This window comes from Erpetoichthys calabaricus, chromosome 7, assembly GCF_900747795.2.
Source record: "Erpetoichthys calabaricus chromosome 7, fErpCal1.3, whole genome shotgun sequence".
NCBI lineage: Eukaryota > Metazoa > Chordata > Cladistia > Polypteriformes > Polypteridae > Erpetoichthys > Erpetoichthys calabaricus.
In genome coordinates, this window is record NC_041400.2 from 7901858 (window position 1) to 7917481 (window position 15624).

General features: G+C 43.3%; 1 protein-coding gene across 4 annotated transcripts in view; it reads right to left on the bottom strand.

Annotated features, from left to right (window-relative positions):
- fsd1l (fibronectin type III and SPRY domain containing 1-like) overlaps positions 1-15624 on the bottom strand; it is a 141849-nt gene that overhangs the window by 9390 nt on the left and 116835 nt on the right. For 2 of the 4 annotated variants that reach the window (XM_051929806.1, XM_051929804.1), the window contains one exon: positions 10378-10475. In XM_051929806.1, coding sequence (XP_051785766.1) covers positions 10378-10475 — 98 coding nt within the window. Of the gene's footprint in view, positions 1-10377; positions 10479-15624 lie in introns of all 4 variants that reach the window. The other 2 variants (XM_051929805.1, XM_028805051.2) reach the window with 1 other exon arrangement.

A 15624-nucleotide genomic window follows, 5' to 3' on the forward strand; every position in this document is an offset into this window, starting at 1 on the left:
GCAGGCCGGGGAGGTTGGCGAGCGAAGCGAGCAGGAGGCGAACCCCCTAGTATATATATGTATATACAGTGGGGAAAATAAGTATTGAATGCATCACCATTTTTCTCAGTACATATATGTCTAATGGGGATATTGACGTGAAATTTTCACCAGATGTTGGTAACAACCCAAGTAATCCACACATACAAAGAAATCAAAACAAATAAGTCCATAAATTATGTGTAATAAAGTGAAATGACCCAGGGAATAAGTATTGAACACGCTTACTGAAATGTATTTCATACTTAGTAGAAAAGCCTTTGTTGGTAATGACATCTTTAAGACGCCTCCTGTATGGAGAAACGAGTCGCATGCACTGCTCAAGTGTGATTTCAGCCCATTCTTCCACACAAACTGTCTTCAAATCTTGAAGGTTCCGGGGTCCTCTTCTATGAACTCTGATCTTTTGTTCTTTCCATCGATTTTCAATGGGATTCAAGTCGGCTGATTGACTGGGCCATTCTAGCAGCTTTATTTTCTTTCTCTGAAGCCAACTGAGAGTTTCCTTGGCTGAGTGTTTCTTGCTGAAATGTCCCCCCTTGTTTCATCTTCGGCATCCTGGTAGATGGCAGCAGATTCTTATCAAGAATGTCCCTCTACATTTCTCCATTCTTCCTTCCTTCAGTTCTGTGAAGTCTGCCAGTACCATATGCTGACAGATAGCCCCACACCATGATGTTCCCACCTCCACACTTCACTGTTGCTGTGGTGTTTTTGGGGCGATGATGTGCAGAGCCATTTCTCCTCCTGTGTGCAATGACATCCAAAGAGTTCAGTTTTGGTCTCCTCTGACCAGACTCTGTTCTCTCAGGATTTCATTGGCATGTCCAAATGTTGTGCAGCAAACTGTAAACGAGCTTCAACGTACTTTTTCTTCAGCAGTGGAGTGTTGTGTGGTGAGTGTGCATAGAGGCCATGGTGCTGGAGTGCATTACTTATTATTTGCTTTGAAACAACTGGACCTGCTAATTCCAGGTCTTTCTGAAAGTCTCGGCGAGTGGTCCTTGGCTCTTGGACGACTCTTCTGATTATTCTTTGGACAGAAATCTTGGTGATGGTGGCCGGTTTATGGTGAAATGATGTTCTTTCCACTTGCGGATTACGGCCCCAATGGTGCTCACTGGAACATTCAGAAGTTTAGAAGTACGTCTGTCACTAATACAACAACAACAACAACATTTATTTATATAGCACATTTTCATACAAAAAGTAGCTCAAAGTGCTTTACATAATGAAAAAAAGAAGAATAAAAGACAAATAAGAAGTTAAAATAAGACAACCTTAGTTAACATAAAAAGGAGTAAGGTCCGATGGCCAGGGTGGACAGAAAAAACAAAAAAAAACTCCAGAAGGCTGGAGAAAAAAATAAAATCTGCAGGGGTTCCAGGCCACGAGACCGCCCAGTCCCCTTTGGGCATTCTACCTAACATAAATGAAATAGTCCTCTTTGTAGTTAGGGTTCTCACGGAGTCACTTGATGCTGATGCTGATCATGCCATCAAGTAAGGTTGTGAAGGTCTTGAGAGAGCTCTGTGCTTTTACCCATCATGAGATGCTTCTCGTGTGACACCCTTGGGAATGAGAAACCTTTTTATAGGCCATCAATTAGGACTGAACCAGTGGATATTCATTTGCACTGAAAGGCGGCTAACATGATTGCTTTCTAAATGCTGACGGATCTCAGCTGCATTCTGTGCCTTTTTGCACCTCCTTTTCTCTGTGTCATTCCACTTTTTTACATATAACTTAATTTATGGACTTATTTGTTTTGATTTCTTTGTATGAGTGGATTACTTGGGTTGTTACCGACATCTGGTGAAAATTTCATGTCAATAGCTCCATTAGAAAAATATTTTCTAAGAAAAACGTTGATACGCTCAATAGTTATTTTCCCCAGTGTATATACTGTATAATATATTTATATTAGCAACCCCGCGATTCTCGAAAGAATCGCAAATCCAAGAATGGCAATCACTGTGTGTTCCCTCCGATACTTGGAGGGATGAAATATCATGGAGGGTGGGTGCGTCCTGGAAAAGTTCATTTAATTAAATAAATATATTTGTACTAAAGCGGTTTCTTCTTGGAGCTGTGACTCATCTGGTACAACCTGTCGTGCACGCGTTACCTCAGGGGTAGTTCACAGGTCGTAGCCATGGTAAAGGGTGGGAAGCCGCTGCGTTTGACTCTGGGGCGCCGTGGCGCAGTGCACATGCGTTTCGGTGCGTCCGTGTATAAATTGTATTGTGTTTATCCATGCGGTCTCGAGCCGTGACTCCATTGCGTCTGCTGTTTCAGAGGCGCGTTGTAGACACCCTCGTTCATTGTTTTTATCCATACGGGCTCACGTTTGCCTCTGGGGCGCCGCTATCCATGCAGCCTCGTTTTTGTTTTTCTGTTACTGAATGGGCGCCACTGGCACAGTGGAGTAGAGCAAGTTTAGTTTACAGATGGTGTTGTGTGGGCGCCACCTACTGACTCTGGGGCGCCGCGGCGCAGTGCGCATGCGTTTCGGTGCGTCCGTGCATAAATTAAACTGTGGTTTAGTAATATAGATATTGTAGGTGCCAGGATGGATGGACTGGCATCCTGACCAGGTTGCTTCCTGGTACATTTATCCTGGACCTCCTGTTTGAATACCAGCAGGGCATCATGGGAGTTATACTCCTAATGGTTAGCCCTGTCATAGGCATGCAGGTCTACAGGGGACAACATGCTTTCATGTCATCACTTCTTAGGAGGCGCACAGCACATTTTCGATGAGCTGGAAGGGGACCAAGACATCTATCGATGTCTGTATTGCGGACTGGTGACTGAACATAAAGAAGGAAAAGAATGCAAACATTCTGAGAACTGTGGGCAGGGTCAGCACCAGAGAAAATTCTGAAATTTTGAAGGGGGGAGTCGACATTTTATTTGAAATGCATCCATTGCAACTACCCAAGTGACACTTGACTTTCATTCTCAGTCCTGATTGTTAGTGAAATAAACACTTCCTGGTAAAATCTGGAATTTCAAAAATAACACTATTATTATTTATTATTATTACTAGGGGGCTCCGCCCCCTGCTCGCTTCGCTCACCAACCCCTGGTGTTGGGAAATGACAAAGAGTGAGATGTATGAATGAGATATAGCATAGTGTGAAAGTGTGGATGATGCATATAGAAAGCAAACAATAAAGTGTTTGGCACAGTGTAAAGGTTTATTGGAAAATTTCTTTGTACACAACATTAGTAGTAAAGATGGTGTCTTGTTCCTTGAATGAGTTTTCCTTGGCATGGAGCACTTATAACCTTAACTTTAATGTCAGATGAACGTCGAACTCGTGAGAAGGCCACATAAAGTTGTCCATGTCCAAAAACGGGTTCAGAGAGGTAGATGCCAACCTTGTTCATGGTTTGTCCTTGTGATTTGTTGATGGTCATGGCAAATGCAGGTAGATGCAAAAGCAAATGAACTATTGTAGGATCTAATGCAGTTCATAAAGTTTTTACTTTCAGGTACATCGTTAGTTAGAAGGTTCTGTAGATATTCAGGATATGAATGTAAAGGAGGCAGTCTAATCTGCCCCTTTTGACAACAACGTGTAAATTCATTACTTGTATTGCCAGTTGTTTCTTCAGGGAAGTTAAGTGAATGACAATGATTGCAAATGACATTCATTAATCCCAATGAATTTTCCTGAATAGTGGACTCATTATTGAACGCGTTGTCAGCTAACTGGCGCAAGCGTTTAGCAGGTGTCTGTCGTCGATGTCCGTGACGTGTATCTTTTGCTTGTGCCATTTGAGAGGCGCGTCGTTGCATGTCCAGTATTTGGGACGTGCTGTTTTGGAGCTGTAATCGATTCGCCTGTGCTGTGTGAGAAGCCCGTTGTAGTTTACGTCGTGCATTGTTTGTATTGAGCCTTGCCCGTTTTTGTATGTCGGTCAGTCGAGCTTTCTCTTTTTGGAGCCTTGCCTGCTTGTTTTCCGGCATTTCAGATGCGCGTTGTAGACGTCTGCGTTTATTTATGTTGTCCCTTCGCTGCCGTTTCTGTATGTCTGAGACGGGAGGTGTTTCGTTTTGAACCCGTGCCTGTTTCGATGCAGCACTTTGAGACGTGCGCTGCATGCGTCTACGTTCTTTGTGTCTGTCCATCTGGGTTCGTTTCTGTAACTGTGTTAGTTGAGCTTTGCGTTTTTGGAGCCGAGACATTTTTTCTTCCGGAGTTTCAGAAGCGCATTTTAGCCGATGTGTATTGTTTTTTTTCATGTGGGTTCGTGTGTTTGGTCCCGTTACCCGAGCCGTATCGTTTTGTACCCGTGATCGTGAATTCATGACTTGTTTGTTCTTCAGCGTTAGAAATATGGATAAGTAATAAGGAGGATCGCACTCACTGTTAATATGGAGCCTTTTCTGCGGTTGAACGGTTAATAGTGCCTCATTGTAATGAGATCCACCTATGCTGCATAGTGTGAATGTATTGAGATGACGTATGTTTAATACGGACATTTCGTTCAGAAATGGGGCTTTGTGTGTCATTTCTTATTTATGTTAGTGTGCTCGTGGGTCTGAATCGTCCTTTTTGTGTACGTTTCGTGTGCTATGTCTGTAGTCTGTCCCGTTTCGTGTCCAATGGGCTTTGTGTGGCGCTCGCGTCTTCTTTTTTTTTGTGTGCTAGGAGCTTGTTGCCTGACTTTTTATTTCTGTTAGTGGAGGGGGTGTTTGTGTGTCGTGGGTGTGAATCGTCTTTTTTGTGTGCGAACCGTTTCGTGTGCTATGTGGCACTTGCGTGGGACTCCTCTGTTTGTGGTGTTCTAGGGGCGCGTCTCCTCATTTCTTATTTCAGTTACTGGAGGGGGGCTTTGTGTGTTGTGGGTCTCAATCCTCTTCTTTGTGTGTGTCCCGTTTCGTGTGCAATGGGTTTCGTGCGGCGGCGTATGACTCCTTTTTTCTGTGTGCTATGGGCACGGCGCCTCATTTCTTATTTCACGTTGCATTCCATCCGGTTTCCGTTGCTTGGAGGGGGGGGATTTGTGGGGTGCCTGCGCAGTACGTCTTTTGCGTCCACGGCCCATGACCGGATGTCCCTGCGTCCATCCGGTTTACCATTCTCGTTTAGTAATATGGATCACAGACGATCCCTGAAATTCACGGGGGTTACGTTCCTAGAGCACCGTTGAATTTTGAAAAACCGCGAATTTTGGATGTGGTTAAAAAAATGCCTATAAATGCCTATTTTTATAGTTTAAACCCTAAATATGCCCCCAAAAGACTTTAATTTCAGTTAATATATTACCCTAAAAAAATGTAAAGGTAATCCGGTATACTGTACAGTACTGTACTGCTATGTCTCCCACAGTGCTAGAATGTAAAATACCGATGTTACCGCTATACAGTCTGTGACGTAGCTGGGGGGGGGGGGGCAAGGGGGGACATCTGTCCCCAGGTGCAGAATCCAGGGGGTGCCAAATTTTCCTTCCCCATTGCATTTTGGCAAACAGGAGGGGGCGTGAAATCTTCAGTTGTCTCCGGGCGCTGAAAACCCTAGCTACGCCTCTGTATACAGTCATATGAAAAAGTTTGGGACCCCCTCTCAACCTACATAATAACTGACTCTCCTTTCAACAATAAAGATAACAGTGGTATGTCTTTCATTTCCTAGGAACATCGGAGTACTGCGGTGTTTTCCAAACAAAGATTTTTAGTGACGCAGTATTTAGTTGTATGAAATTAAATGAAATGTGAAGAACTGGCTGTGCACAAATGTGGGTCCCCTTGTCATTGAGCTGATTTGAATGCCTGTCACTACTCAATGCTGATTACTTGGAACACCAAATTGGTTGGATGAGCTCGTTAAGCCTTCTTAGACCGGTGTGTCCCATCATGAGATATAAAGGTATTTAAGGTGGTCAATTACAAGTTGTGCTTCTTTCCCTTTGACTCTCCTCTGAAGAGTGACAGCATGGGATCATCAAAGCAACTCTCCAAAGATTGTTGAGTCTCCTGGTTTAGGGGAAGGCTACAAAAAGCCATCTGAGAGGTTTAAACTGTCAGTTTCTGTAACTGTAAGGAATGGAATCAGGAAATGGAAGGCCACAGGCACAGTTGCTGTTAAACCCAGCAGGTCTGGCAGGCCAAGAAAAATACAGGAGCGGCATATGAGCAGGATTGTGAGAATGGTGACAGACAACCCACAGATCACCTCCAAAGACCTGCAAGAACATCTTGCTGCAGATGGTGTACCTGTACATCGTTCTACAATTCAGCACAATTTGCACAAAGAACATCTGTATGGCAGGGTGATGAGAAAGAAGCCCTTTCTGCACTCACGCCACAAACAGAGTCGCTTGTTGTATGCCAATGCTAATTTAGACAAGCCACATTCATTTTGGAACAAAGTGCTTTGGACTGATGAGACAAAAATGGAGTTATTTGGTCAGAACAAAAAGCGCTTTGCATGGTGGAAGAACAACGCCACATTCCAAGAAAAACACCTGCTACCTACAGTCAAATTTGGTGGACGTTCCATCATGCTGTGGGGCTGTGTGGCTAGTTCAGGGACTGGGGCCCTTGTTAAAGTCGGGAGTCGGATGAATTCAACCCAATATGAACAAATTTTTCAGGATAATGTTCAAGCATCAGTCACAAAGTTGAAGTTACGCAGGGGTTGGATATTCCAACAAGACAATGACCCAAAACACAGTTGGAAATCTACAAAGGCATTCATGCAGAGGGAGAAGTACAATGTTCTGGAATGGCCATCACAGTCCCCTGACTTGAATATCATCGAAAATCTATGGGATGATTTGAAGCAGGCTTTCCATCAAATGTACCTGAACTGGAGAGATTTTGTATGAAGAATGGTGAACAATACCTCCATCCAGAATCAGACACTCATCACAGGCTATAGGAGGACAGCGTCTAGAGGGTGTTAGATTTACAAAAGGAGGCTCAACTAAGTATTGATGTCATATCTCTGTTGAGGTGCCCACATTTATGCACCTGTCTAATTTTGTTATGATGCATATTGCATATTTTCTGTTAATCCAGTAAACTTAATGTCACTGCTGAAATCTTACTGTTTCCATAAGGCATGTCATGTATTAAAAGGAAGTTGCTACTTTGAAAGCTCAGCCAATGAGAAACAAAAATCCAAAGAATTAAGAGGGGGTCCCAAACTTTTTCATATGACTGTATGTACTGTAATTCATGCAAGTGCATTTTCTTTTGTATGCGCTGTCATTTTCTGTGGTATAAGTAGGGTAAAAACGTAATAATTTAATTTAATTTAATAAAAATACAGTAAAATGTACAGGTACTCACCAATAATGAATGTTATTAATTGAAGATGATGATGAATTAGCTATGAGGTATGACGAAGGTATGTAATGAAGATAATAACTGTACGGCAAAGCAAAGAATTTACAGCTCCTCGGGTGGCTACTGCAGCATAACTTTTTAGTTCCAGGAGCAAATCCAGTAGTTCAACCTTCTCCTGGACTGTCTTAAAGTTTTTCTGGTGCTTAGGTTCATTGCCAGAAGCCTTAGAAGGTGCAGGGCGTTTGGGCGTTTCTTAGGGCTTTAAGAAGAACAAAATGAAAAATGCGAGAACGCTCAGTGAAACACTTGAGATAGCTACACTCAGTAAACTGTTATGATACAGGAATGTTGGGCTGCATCTGCCGAAGATCAGCAGCAAGGAGAAATGAAAAACGTTTTAAACTAGTCAGAAGTGTTTCTTAAGGTTTGTATATGCACAGAAAGGTAAAATTTATACTATGTATTAAGAAAAACATTTGACTAACTGATGCTAAATAAGAACTGTATGTACAGGTAGGTCCATAAATATTTGGACAGTGACAACTTTTTTCTAATTTTGATTCTGTACATTACCACAATGAATTTTAAATGAAACAACTCCGATGCAGTTGAAGTGCAGACTTTCAGCTTTAATTCAGTGGGGTGAAGAAAACGATTGCATAAAAATGTGAGGCAACTAAAGCATTTTTTTAACATATTTATGGACCTAACTGTACAGTGGACCCCTAATTGTCCGTGCCCCCATTTACTGAAGTTCCGCATTATCTGAGGTGGGCCTGTAAGTGTATTTTTATAATTCATAAAAGCTTTGTCGTGAAGACTGCACTGAGCGCGCCAGTACGATACTTTTACAACCTCGACTGCACCAAGCGAGCGCTCAAGGAGGCGGTGACTATGGAAATGTGGGCGTGGCTCACTCACCCCTCCCTAGTCGCTATCAACAACAACAACTACAACATTTATTTCTATAGCACATTTTCATACAAAAAGTAGCTCAAAGTGCTTTACATAATGAAGAAAAGAAAAATAAAAGACAAAATAAGAAATTAAAATAAGGCAACATTAGTTAACATAGAAAAGGAGCTTTAGTATCTGCATTAGATTACATTTGTTCAGTTAGCTTTAGCACATTCTTATTTAATACATACAGTGGTGTGAAAAACTATTTGCCCCCTTCCTGATTTCTTATTCTTTTGCATGTTTGTCACACAAAATGTTTCTGATCATCAAACACATTTAACCATTAGTCAAATATAACACAAGTAAACACAAAATGCAGTTTGTAAATGGTGGTTTTTATTATTTAGGGAGAAAAAAAAATCCAAACCTACATGGCCCTGTGTGAAAAAGTAATTGCCCCCTGAACCTAATAACTGGTTGGGCCACCCTTAGCAGCAATAACTGCAATCAAGCGTTTGCAATAACTTGCAATGAGTCTTTTACAACGCTCTGGATGAATTTTGGCCCACTCATCTTTGCAAAATTGTTGTAATTCAGCTTTATTTGAGGGTTTTCTAGCATGAACCGCCTTTTTAAGGTCATGCCATAGCATCTCAATTGGATTCAGGTCAGGACTTTGACTAGGCCACTCCAAAGTCTTCATTTTGTTTTTCTTCAGCCATTCAGAGGTGGATTTGCTGGTGTGTTTTGGGTCATTGTCCTGTTGCAGCACCCAAGATCGCTTCAGCTTGAGTTGACGAACAGATGGCCGGACATTCTCCTTCAGGATTTTTTGGTAGACAGTAGAATTCATGGTTCCATCTATCACAGCAAGCCTTCCAGGTCCTGAAGCAGCAAAACAACCCCAGACCATCACACTACCACCACCATATTTTACTGTTGGTATGATGTTCTTTTTCTGAAATGCTGTGTTCCTTTTACGCCAGATGTAACGGGACATTTGCCTTCCAAAAAGTTCAACTTTTGTCTCATCAGTCCACAAGGTATTTTCCCAAAAGTCTTGGCAATCATTGAGATGTTTCTTAGCAAAATTGAGACGAGCCCTAATGTTCTTTTTGCTTAACAGTGGTTTGCGTCTTGGACATCTGCCATGCAGGCTGTTTTTGCCCAGTCTCTTTCTTATGGTGGAGTCGTGAACACTGACCTTAATTGAGGCAAGTGAGGCCTGCAGTTCTTTAGACGTTGTCCTGGGGTCTTTTGTGACCTCTCGGATGAGTCGTCTCTGCGCTCTTGGGGTAATTTTGGTCGGCCGGCCACTCCTGGGAAGGTTCACCACTGTTCCATGTTTTTGCCATTTGTGGATAATGGCTCTCACTGTGGTTCGCTGGAGTCCCAAAGCTTTAGAAATGGCTTTATAACCTTTACCAGACTGATAGATCTCAATTACTTCTGTTCTCATTTGTTCCTGAATTTCTTTGGATCTTGGCATGATGTCTAGCTTTTGAGGTGCTTTTGGTCTACTTCTCTGTGTCAGGCAGCTCCTATTTAAGTGATTTCTTGATTGAAACAGGTGTGGCAGTAATCAGGCCTGGGGGTGGCTACGGAAATTGAACTGAGGTGTGATACACCACAGTTAGGTTATTTTTTAACAAGGGGGCAATTACTTTTTCACACAGGGCCATGTAGGTTTGGATTTTTTTCTCCCTAAATAATAAAAACCATCATTTAAAAACTGCATTTTGTGTTTACTTGTGTTATATTTGACTAATGGTTAAATGTGTTTGATGATCAGAAACATTTTGTGTGACAAACATGCAAAAGAATAAGAAATCAGGAAGGGGGCAAATAGTTTTTCACACCACTGTAAGTGTCACGCTTCTTATTGTTCTATTAGCATCATACCTTTATTATTTGGAAAGACTGACGCACCTTAATTCTAAATATTGTTTCTCACTGTGCAACGTCACCACTACAGCGGCCATTCCGTTTCATCTGTGTTCTCAAAGTAGCATCGGTCTAAATGGCCTTGGATAATCGATGTTCTACTGTACCTGTTCTGACTTAGGAACAGCTCTCATTTGTAACCCAGGGACCGTGTGTATCGTGTATTTATTGTGTTAGTATAAACTTACCTAGCACTGTGTAGGACTCTCCAGTAAAGCGATCCCTGCTTCCTCTCACCGCTGGTGGCCTGCTGGTGACGGATGTTCTCTTTGGAGAGGGGGTCCCACTTCTGAAAGAACAGGCAACGTACAGCATTTGAAATAGAATGTCGCCATTGGTGCCATTGCTTTATTTCTTGTTCCATTCCATTACACTACAGATTCACATTTGTTTTTGGTGTACGTGTGTCATATTTGTTGGTATCGTGTTATTGTCACTACTCTCAGGAGACATGCAAGCAAGAATTGAATTGTATTGAGTGCACAAAACAATAAACCTGAACTTTAAAATAAGAAAGCAATTCAAACAAAGGGATTGTGAGATTAAGTCCTGGGTTCTCTGAAACTGCAGCTGTGTATTGTTCATATTTTGCCACATTAGAATGTATTGTGCCCTCCATAATGTTTGGGACAAAGATTAATTTTTATTATTAACCCTTTAAACTCTGTTCAAGGTCTGCTACCTCCACCGTTCTCTGGTATTTGTCACAATCTTTCTGGTCATGTTGCCTGGCAAGGAAAGTCACAATTAGAAACGGTCGGAAAAAAGAAATGACCCAATGCCCAGTTAGCCCTGGAACAATTTCCCAAATGCTACAAATTATTATGAATACTCAAACACCTATGGGAATGTCATACTGTAACTATTTGCAGTATTCCAGGTCCATGTTACTCTCTCTCTCTGTCCTGTTTTCGTCCATTTTATCTGCCACTATTTCTCGATCTCCTATCATTCTACTACAGTACTTTTAGATTTAATTATGGAAGACGGCGAGATTTTTGGGGTTCCTCTCACCGTTCAGGACCCAAGCGGCTGGACCAGGCCATGGGGATGCTCACGTAACATCTGGCAGATAGATGGTCATTTCTGGAGGGTGAGACTAGGCTGTCTGTTTGAGGGGTTGCCAGCTGGGATCCTGAGCTGTTTCATCGAGTGGTGGGTACCAGGGCATGCTCCCCAACCTGACCTGACCTGACTGCTACTTTTTGCTCACAAGACTCAAAAAAACCCTAATTTTAAGCCATTTTAGAACCATATTTTATGCAGGAAATGACCCCCTTATGATAAAGATTAAACTAATAGGTGTCTGCACCAAAAATGATCATAAGGGCTTGAAGTTGTGCAGACCACATCAACCGATCCCAGGGGTTCACCTCCAATGGGATACAAGCAGTCAAAGTTACTCCTTTTCATGAAACTTTGAAAATATGGGGATCGGTAATATCGGCATATGGAGTTTCATTTATGCTATTTTGAGGTTGCTGATCACAATTATGATCATTTTGTTGATATCTGATTCTTCACCAGTGGTCCTAGCCCTCTAAGAGACACTCCCAGAAGGTTGAAAATGACAAATTGCAAATGTAAGCATGTGAGGTGTCATTTTTTAATAATTTTGTGGTCAGTGATACAAATATGAGATTTTTTTTAATACTTTATTAGGGGTCTGGCTCTCTATGGACCTATCAGAGGGTGACAAATGACAAATTTCTATTACACTGAAAAACATTGAAACTGAAAAATAGATTTTAATATTTCAATTGTTCTGACCTGACTACTCTTCTTTATTATGAACTTCTACCTCATGAAGTAAATCATTGCATGTCTTACGAACACCGCGCATCAGGACCTCTTTTGCGAATTCAGACGTCATCTCCACCCATGAAATACGAGCAGCATGACCACAAATTCTCACACATCTTCTTATTATTGTTAAAAATTCTACAGAATTTTACTACAAACATTAACTTCTTTTATCAGTTCAATCCATTGTATGCATTTCTGTACTGAATACATGGAATCCATTATTCTAGCAGCGGCTCAAATGTCCTTTCTGCTCTCACAATGGAGGAATGGCAGCTGAACTGACAGAGCGTGCCATCCACTGAAATATCAGACTACACTAACAATAACCCTGAACAGCAAAATAAGCAGGTGCCCTTCGTAAGGGGATACTCTTCAAACAAGTGGGAAAGCTTCCAGGAGAAAAATATGACTTAAGAGTGTTTGAAAAGGGCTGCCCTGGCATAAAGGCCTGCACCTGCAGCAGAAACACTGGAACAGCAAAGTGGGCTTACCACACGTACAGAGGCAAAGGGGCCGAACACGGGCTCAACACAGAACTGCTTGAATTAAAGTGATCCTTTCAGGACTTTGAAATTGGTCTTAGCTTTAAAGTTAATTTTATGCTTCTAATTTACAAGTTTCCATCCTCTCTCTTCCTCCCTCACATTGTCTTCCTATTGGACCTTCAGTGGATTCCCAAAGTCTTCAGACCCCCCACACCTTCTGTGTATTTTATTGTGTCGTACAGTAAGTTTCATGTTACCGTGTTTTTACCCTTCTTTCTACACTCACTAACCCATAATGACAAAGTGAAAACAAATCTTTGGAATGGCTTTCAGATGTATTAAAAATCAAAAACTGAATTCTCTCAAACAGATGGAAGAATAAAAAAATATTGTACATGTTATGTCATTTGCAACATAAAAATAATGATAATAATTATCAAAGGGCTTTATCAAAGTTAAAACCACAATAGTCAATGCTGACTCTTACACAAAATCCATAAAATAGGAATAATAAGCATACATGCAGTCAATAGATAGATATAGAAATAGATAGATAGATAGATAGATAGATAGATAGATAGATAGATAGATAGATAGATAGATAGATAGATAGATAGATAGATAGATAGATGTGAAAGACACTATATAATAGATAGATAGATAGATAGATAGATAGATAGATAGATAGATAGATAGATAGATAGATAGATAGATAGATAGATAGATAGATAGATAGATAGATAGATAGATAGATAGATAGATAGATGTGAAAGACACTATATAATAGATAGATAGATAGATAGATAGATAGATAGATAGATAGATAGATAGATAGATAGATAGATAGATAGATAGATATGAAAGACACTATAAGATAGATAGATAGATAGATAGATAGATAGATAGATAGATAGATAGATAGATAGATAGATAGATATGAAAGGCACTATATGATAGATAGATAGATAGATAGATAGATAGATAGATAGATAGATAGATAGATAGATAGATAGATAGATAGATAGGCACCATGAAAGGCACTATATACAGTAATAGAGATATATAATATATAATTATAGATTGATAGATCCTCCTGGGCGGCACGGTGGCGCAGTGGTAGCGCTGCTGCCTCGCAGTTAGGAGACCCGGGTTCGGTTCCCGGGTCCACCCTGCGTGGAGTCTGCATGTTCTCCCTGTGTCTGCGTGGGTTTCCTCTGGGTACTCCGGTTTCCTCCCACAGTCCAAAGACATGCAGGTTAGGTGGATTGGCGATTCTAAATTGGCCCTAGTGTGTGCTTGGTGTGTGGGTGTGTTTGTGTGTGTCCTGCGGTGGGTTGGCACCCTGCCCGAGATTGGTTCCCTGCCTTGTGCCCTGTGTTGGTTGGGATTGGCTCCAGCAGACCCCCGTGACCCTGTGTTCGGATTCAGCGGGTTGGAAAATGGATGGATGGATAGATCCTCCTTTAACTGCCACCTTATCGTGGTGGAGGGGTTTGCGTGTCCCAATGATCCTTGGAGCTCTGTTGTCCGGGGCTTTATGCCCCTGGTAGGGCCACCCAAGGCAAACTGGTCCTAGGTGAGGGATGAGACAAAGAGCGGCTAAACAAACCTCCTATGATGAAAAACAATTTTGGACGGCGTTTTCCCTTGCCCGGATGCGTGTCACCGGGGCCCCACTCTGGAGCCAGGCCTGGAGGTGGGGCTCGATGGCGAGTGCCTGGTGGCCAGGCCTGCACCCATGGGGCTCGACCGGGCACAGCCCGAAGAGGCAACATGGGTCCCCCTTCCCATGGGCTCACCACCTATTAGAGGGGCCAAGGAGGTCGGGTGCAGTATGAGTTGGGTGGTGGCCGAAGGCGGGGACCTTGGCGGTCCGATCCTCGGCTACAGAAGCTGGCTCTTGGGACGTGGAATGTCACCTCTCTGAAGGGGAAGGAGCCTGAGCTTGTGTGCGAAGTTGAGAGGTTCCGGCTAGATATAGTCGGACTCACCTCGACGCACAGCTTGGACTCTGGAACCAATCACCTTGAGAGGGGCTGGACTCTCTACCACTCTGAAGTTGCCCCCGGTGAGAGGTGCCGAGCGGGTGTGGGTATACTTATTGCCCCCCAACTTGGAGCCTGTACATTGGGGTTTACCCCGGTGGACGAGAGGGTAGCCTCCCTTCGCCTTCGGGTGGGGGGACGGGTCCTAACTGTTGTTTGTGCGTATGCACCGAACAGCAGTTCGGAGTACCCACCCTTTTTGGAGTCCCTGGAGGGGGTGCTAGAGGGCATACCTTCTGGGGACTCCCTCGTTCTGCTGGGAGACTTCAATGCTCACGTGGGCAATGACAGTGAGACCTGGAAGGGCGTGATTGGGAGGAATGGCCCCCCTGATCTGAACCCGAGCGGTGTTTTGTTATTGGACTTCTGTGCTCGTCACGGATTGTCCATAACGAACACCATGTTCAAGCATAGGGGTGTTCATATGTGCACTTGGCACCAGGACACCCTAGGCCTCAGTTCGATGATCGACTTTGTGGTCGTGTCGTCGGACTTGCGGCCACATGTCTTGGACACTCGGGTGAAGAGAGGGGCGGAGCTGTCAACTGATCACCACCTGGTGGTGAGTTGGCTTCGATGGTGGGGGAGGATGCCGGTCAGGCGTGGTAGGCCCAAACGTGTTGTGAGGGTCTGCTGGGAACGTCTGGCAGAGCCCCCTGTCAGAAGTAGCTTCAACTCCCACCTCCGGCAGAACTTCGACCACATCCCGAGGGAGGTGGGGGACATTGAGTCCGAATGGGCCATGTTCCGTGCCTCTATTGTTGAGGCAGCTGACCGGAGCTGTGGCCGTAAGGTGGTCGGTGCCTGTCGTGACGGCAATCCCCGAACCCGTTGGTGGACACCGGCGGTGAAGGATGCCGTCAAGCTGAAGAAGGAGTCTTACAGGACCCTTTTGTCCTGTGGGACTCTGGAGGCAGCTAATAGGTACCGGCAGGCCAAGCGGAATGCGGCTTTGGTGGTTGCTGAGGCAAAAACTCAGGCGTGGGAGGAGTTCGGGGAGACCATGGAGAACGACTTTCGGACGGCTTCGAGGAGATTCTGGTCCACCATCCGGCGTCTCAGGAAGGGGAAGCAGTGCAGTGTCAACACTGTGTATGGT